Source organism: Nomia melanderi, unplaced genomic scaffold, assembly GCF_051020985.1.
Source record: "Nomia melanderi isolate GNS246 unplaced genomic scaffold, iyNomMela1 scaffold0085, whole genome shotgun sequence".
NCBI classification, from domain to species: Eukaryota; Metazoa; Arthropoda; class Insecta; order Hymenoptera; family Halictidae; genus Nomia; species Nomia melanderi.
In genome coordinates, this window is record NW_027475200.1 from 99,286 (window position 1) to 103,194 (window position 3,909).

A 3,909-nucleotide genomic window follows, 5' to 3' on the forward strand; every position below is an offset into this window, starting at 1 on the left:
GGACCGGCACAAATTCCGCAAGGTTGCGAGTAGAAAATACCATGTTAGAAGTGTACAGGCACCAACCAAATTCCGAAATTGGCGTGTCGGTGGAAAATGAAGCTGGACATAACATAGGACTAATCCAAACCACCGAAACAATAAGAAGAGAATAAGAAAAGAACAAGAAGAAGAAATAGAAGAGGAAACAACAGAAGAAGAAAATAAGATCGTAATCAAGGTACCGATGGAGGAAGTGCAATACTGCAGATTCCAAAGATGCCAGCAAAGGAACGTGGATTTCCTCAACCTTACGGACCTGAACAGACATTATAAAGGCCAACATAGCAGTAATGACATTGCGTGGCAATGTAGAAAATGCGGCAAGGAGTTCCCCGGTCTACACAATTGTAGATGCCATATCCCAAAATGCAGACAGCAAGTGGAGACACAAGAATTACCACACATATGTGAAAAATGTTCGCAACAATTCCACACTGCCAGAGGATTAGCAACACACGAGAGGAACAGACACCCAGAGATGCGGAACAGAAAAAGGCAAGAAGAAAACGATCGCCAGAAAGGGAGACCGGGTAGAAGAAATTATGTATGGACGGAAAAAGAAATAGAAGAGCTAATAGCACTCAACCAGGAATTCGCAGGAGAAAAAAGACCTAACGTGGAGATAAGGAAGAGAATGCCAAGTAAAACAGTGAAACAAATTAGTGACAACAGAAGAGAATTAAATAATCAGGCCAGAGGAGTACAGCAGGAGAGTGTCATAGAAGAAGAAGGACAGATAGCTACGAATGAAAATGTAGAAGAAGAATCCCGGGAACAAGAAGAGGAACACCAACAGCAAAACTCAACAACTCTCCTTCTAAACCTTGAAATAGAAGATTTAGACGATATAGTGGACCAAACGTGGCGAGAACAAATATCGAGGGCCATTAAAAGAGTGTCCCTGCGCAGGAAGGATGAATTGCACGAAATAACAAAAGAACTGGACGAGATATTCAACAAGATAGAAGAAGGTGAAGATGCACCATCGCTAATAGACCAGTGGATCAATAATTCGTTCAACCCTATCATATTGGGAGAAGAAAAGAACGAAAAGATAGAAAAAAGGCAAGACCCAAAGAAAATAGGAAAGAAAGCAGGTCGGATAAACACAAAAAAGAACAACCACAACCGAAGAGCGAAATTTAGATTCGCCAGATGCCAAGGGCTATACGAGAAGTGCCCTAAAAAACTAATAGATATGGCGATAAGCGGTGATTTCTCCGTGCTAGACAAAAAGAAGGAACTCCCGGCAGAAGTGGAAATTAAGACACTTTACGAACAAGTGTGGGGACAAAAGGGACCAAAAGTAACCAGCAAAAAAGAGCATCCTGAAGCCACTTCCTTACTCTCAGCCTGCCCACCATATACAGAAGAGGAAATCCTAAAAAGAATTAGGAAAATTAAAAACAACACAGCAGGCGGACCAGACAAAATACGAAAGACTCATCTAAGGAAGAAAAGCATAGGAAAAACGCTGGCAAAACTATTTAACATGCTAGTGCTCACAGGTCACTACCCAACACCGTGGAAAATGAATAGAACCACACTACTGCCAAAACCTAACAAAGACCCAAAGGATGCAAGGAATTGGAGGCCTACAACTATAGGCTCCCTTGTGGCAAGGATCTTCTCAGGAACCTTAGATCAAAGAATGAGAAGAATCACAACCCTATCAGAGAGGCAAAAGGGATTTATACAAGAAGATGGATGTAAGAATAACATAAGGATGGTGGAAACGAAAGCTTCGAGGATGAAAGTAGAAAAAGGAGGAATCATAAGTGTAATAGACATATCCAAGGCTTTTGACACCATACCGCACTCAGCGCTGGAACCCAGGCTTAGAGAAAAGGGTATACCTGCACATATTATACAATTAATAAACAACGTGTACACTGATTGCAGAACAGTAATCAAAACGAAAAGCAACCAGGGAATTGAAATAGAGATCCAACGTGGAGTTAAACAAGGAGACCCTCTATCACCCCTACTCTTTAATATAATGATGGACGAAATAATCGAAGACAAAAGCAGAAACACTAAGAGGATCGAAATAAATGGCAAAGGAATAGCAGTTCTAGCGTTTGCAGATGACCTAATCATCATAGGAAGGGATAGAGAAGACGCACAGGAACAGCTACAGATACTGGACCAGAAACTAACAGAACTGGGTATGGAACTGGCAACTGATAAATGCCTCACCTTTGAAATCGTAGGAAAGAAGAAAACGTGGTACGCCAAGAACCCGGAGCTGAAAATAAAAAATAAGGAACTACCATGCGCCAGTCCAGAACATGCGATCAGATACTTAGGAGTGGACATAACTCCATGGAACAACGTCCACTGCGAGGGGACCACGCAGAAGATACTACAATCAATAAGAAATATCGCCAAGATCAAACTGAAACCGCACCAAAAGATGGACCTTATTCAAAGGTTTCTACTGCCCCACTTTCTGCACAAACTAATTGCATCGGCTCCACAGAGTACAATACTAAAGGGATTAGACCACAACATAAAGCAGGAAGTAAAGAAGATCTTACACCTAACATCCTCCACAACAGACGGCCTAATTTACACAACGAAGTTACACGGAGGCCTCGGACTTCCCAGATTAGAACGTCTGGTTAAACTGGCTGTCATCAAACACGCGTTAAAAGCAGAAGAGTACAACGACGCAGCTCTGAAAGAAGCAATACTGGAAGAGAATGTACAGAAGAAATTAAAAGGATATGCAAACTCCCTAAGAATAAATTGGCCCACCTCCTTACAAGAACTACAGGTCGCGAAAAAGAGGCTAAGAAGAGAAAATACGGACAGATGGCAGCAACTAATATCACAAGGACAAGGAGTAGAATACTTCAGAGAAGACAAGATAGGAAATTCATGGCTTGCAAACCCAAACTTACTAAAGCCATCAAGATACATAGATGCACTGAAACTAAGGACCAATACTTTCGGGAACAGAACAACGTTACATAGAGCGAAATTGAATGAAGATGTTGGAAACGCTAGGACATATCATTGGAGGGTGCATCAGCGTTAAACCGATGAGGATTAGAAGACATGATGAAATAAAGGACTTAATCACGAAAATAGCAGGGCGATCATGTGCAGTATTCCCAGAACCGACAGTGCGAGTCGGCGGCAACCTCCTAAAGCCGGACCTGATAATCAAAGACCAGGAAAAGCTAATCGTAGTCGACGTTACGGTTCGCTACGAGGTGGGAGGAAGCTTAAGACGAGCATATACGGAAAAAGTGGAAAAATACAAAGAAGCAGCACAAAGCATAAAGGAAAGACTGGGATGCAACACTGCGGAAGTCCTACCGATTGTAGTAGGGGCAAGAGGAGCCATGCCGACTAAAACGGTGAAGAATCTAAAAATATTAAAATTTCAGGAAAAAGACTTAATGACGGTCTCAATGATAGCATTGAGGTCGTCAATCGAGATAGCAAATGCCTTCATTGACTACGACAATATCATCTAAATTTACATTAGAAGATAGCAAAGAAGCGTAGATAATACGCTATAACCGCAAAATACCGAGAAGGTAATATACTAGAACAAAGTAGATCCAAAGAAATAAAATTAAACCCAATGAAGGCACTGCTTAGTAAGCCCATGTGTAAACACGGTGCGAGTCGTATGACGTTTTCCGAGCAGGAAAACTATCACGGCGGCAGAGCAGAGCGGGAGAAGACGCCAAATATTTGGCGTCTTCTCCCGCTCGGGGCAGATGCCTCCACGTGGCTTTCCCCGGTAACACGCTTCCGGAAGCATGGCAAAATTTCGCCTTCCTTTAGAGAGGACTCTGTTAAGACTAATTATTCCGAATCCGTTTCTAGGTGGTTTCGCTAGAAGGACAT

The 3,909-nt window shown here is 42.3% G+C and overlaps 1 protein-coding gene across 1 annotated transcript; it reads left to right on the plus strand.

Annotated features, from left to right (window-relative positions):
* The first annotated feature begins 226 nt into the window (after positions 1-226).
* LOC143175444 (uncharacterized) lies at positions 227-3,085 on the plus strand. Its single transcript, XM_076374078.1, has one exon. The coding sequence runs from the start codon at positions 227-229 to the stop codon at positions 3,083-3,085; it is 2,859 nt and encodes a 952-aa protein (XP_076230193.1).
* The last annotated feature ends 824 nt before the right edge of the window (positions 3,086-3,909 follow it).